At 63.9% G+C, this 2,583-nt stretch overlaps 1 protein-coding gene across 1 annotated transcript in view; it reads left to right on the plus strand.

Annotated features, from left to right (window-relative positions):
- KCNT1 (potassium sodium-activated channel subfamily T member 1) overlaps window positions 1-2,583 on the plus strand; it is a 40,355-nt gene that overhangs the window by 1,315 nt on the left and 36,457 nt on the right. The window contains 3 exon segments of the mRNA XM_030885316.2: window positions 498-617; window positions 1,147-1,284; window positions 2,489-2,581. Of these exon segments, the coding sequence (XP_030741176.1) occupies window positions 498-617; window positions 1,147-1,284; window positions 2,489-2,581 (351 nt within the window).

The following is a 2,583-nucleotide window of genomic DNA, read 5'->3' on the forward strand; positions in this document are numbered from 1 at the left end:
GGCCGACAGCTGCGTTGTCTTGAGTGATGGGCTATCGAATGGGGACTGAAAGCCAGGCCATGAGGGTGAATGTCGCCCCAAATGTGTAGGGTGACGCGGGTGGGAGTCTCCTCCGTGGGCCTTCAGGTCTGGCCTCCTTCCACCTTTCCTCCCCGCTGTCTGTCTGTCGCTGTGGCTCTGCGTCTTGTTGAAGTCCAGCTTCGTGTGGTCGGACTCCCGGGCGCTCTCAATGAAGACAGCCGCAAACCAACAGCCAGACGCACTTCCAGGGGTGGATGCCAATCCAGGACTCATAGCACAGGCAGGGCAGAGCGGGCCCTGTGGGATTCCAAGATGATAATTCTTCAAGGGAGTCGGGAGCCCCGTATCTCTCCCGAGGAGCGGCTGATCTTTTGGGGGGCAGCCCATATCATAACCTCGGCGCCCCGGGGCTCGTGGATCACTGCACACTTTCCACGCCCACTGCTACCTCTGACCTTGTCCTTCCCCTCCCTCAGGGCGCAGAGCACACCAGTCCTCTTGAAAATCCAGGAGCCCAGTCCTGAGCCAGGCCAGGTGACCAGAGATGCCCAGGGACCTCTTCACTTCAGCATGCCTGCCAGTGCCCAGGTCGAGCAGTGGGTTCAGTGTTAGGCTGCTCACCACAAGGTTGGGGGTTCAAACCTGCCGGCCATGTCTGCTCCTGTGCAGCAATCCTGTCTCAGGCGTGCAGGGGCAGCTCCTGGTGGACTCTGGGGCAGTGGGCTTGGGGGCTCTGCCTTTTCATTTGGTGCCGGCAGGCAGCCTGAAGGGGTGGGCGAGCCCCTGCAGGTGCCCAGGTGTGCGGGCTGAGTTCTCCTGATGACGCGTTGGAGGAGGGGCTGTGACACCCTGTCCTCCCCCTGGTGATGGTGGACTCGTGGGGTGCACGCCAACACCCACTCTTTCTCCTCCGTGCTCTGCAGGGACAGCGCCCCCTGAGCTGTGCCCGCACAGCAATGGTCACATTCATCACACGTCACGCATACACTGACTTCAGCACGGTGTCCCAAGGGACGTCCAGCCAGAGCCCCACTCTGCGGCATCTCGATGCTCCCCCGGGAAGAAGCCAGGGCATAGGGGCTTCTGGGCCCCTCCCTTAGGCCAGTCCCTGCACCTGTGCCGTAGCTCACAGGAGGTGCTGCTGGCAGAACAATACTCGGCCATCAGCCTGGGTGCATCTAGTCCACTGGACCGTCCAGGTGCCTTCCAGCCCGGGAGGAGCCCTGACGGCACCGGGATAAGCGCTGGGCTGCAAAGAGCAAGGTCAGCAGTTTGAAACCCCCTGCCGCTCCCCAGGAGAAAGACGCAGCTTTCTACTCCTGAGCAGAGTTACAGCCTCAGAAACACACATGTGCAGACCGAGTTCCCCACAGGGTCCCACTGGTGAGTGGGTCTCCAGCTCCTCCTTCCTGGCCTTGGCGTGGAAGCTCCGCCGAGACCCATGCCCACCTGCATGTCACCATCCCTCCCGGCTCGGGGCAGAGAGCACGCCACCAGACCACAGGGTGTCCGGCCGGGAGAGGGGAAGCAGCAGCAGGCCGTGCAGTGAGCTCCAATGGCAGGGTTTTCAGGGTTCCTATTGGCACCTGGCAGGGGTGGGGCAGTGTGGGTTCACCTGAGCACGTGGCTCCAGGTATGCTCCCCAGAGGGGATGGGCTCCCTGCCTAGGGTGAGAAACAGAAGTCTGAGGCTAGAGGCCCAAGCCCCAAGGGTCTAAGTTTGGGGGGATGAACTGCACTGGTTGGGGTACAGAGCCCAGCCTCATGTGCTTGCTGGGTCCCTGTAGCTGAAAATGCCGTGGTCTGGGCTCCGGGGGGCTCCCAGTGCACCTTGGGTCTGGGCACACCATAGGGGTTCTCTTGGGGCCCCTGGGCAGCACCGGGCACCAAGGCAGCAAGACCCGGAGCACCCCCAACCCTGTGCCATGTGACCCTGGGTGAGGCAGCCCTTCCAGAGCCTTGCAGCCTCTCAGGACGTGGAAAGGGGCAGAGAAGTCATCCCGTGGGGGCCAGCACTCCCTCGTCCTGGGTTCAAATCCCTGATCTGTCCTTCCTGGCCTGGACTCCAGGGATGCACGTCTTCCCTCGTGCCTCAGTTTCCCCGGCTCCAGACTGCACGGGCCTGGGCTGCCTCTCCAAGTGTGCAATGAGTTGATGCGTAGGATGCTGGCCCCCAGAACCACTCAGCCTGGGCAAGAAATGGGGAGGCGATGAGTGCTTGGAAGAGGACAGCAGAAGTGGTAGGGACCACCCTAGGCTAGGCAGAGAGCTGGACGCGGTTCTGGGTCTAGGGTCTCAGGCCAGGCATGGCCGCCCCCTCCTCTCTCCAGCAGCCCTACCTGGCGAAGGTGAGGGCCAGCAGTCGCGGCCCAGGGGGACCCCCTGGATGTGAGGAATCAGCACTGCGGTCCAGGCTGCGGGGAGCCCCGCAGTCCTATCCGCCTCCCCCCACCCCCTGCTCCCGCCAGGCCGTTCCACTGCGGCGCGGCGCGGGGGGCGCAGGCCCGGATGGAGCGGGCGATGGTTGCGCCCGGCGCCGCCCCCGCGCCCCTCCCGCAGCCGC

This window comes from Echinops telfairi, unplaced genomic scaffold (assembly GCF_000313985.2).
Source record: "Echinops telfairi isolate 266 unplaced genomic scaffold, ASM31398v2 ScPeMD7_25;HRSCAF=90, whole genome shotgun sequence".
Lineage (NCBI taxonomy): Eukaryota > Metazoa > Chordata > Mammalia > Afrosoricida > Tenrecidae > Echinops > Echinops telfairi.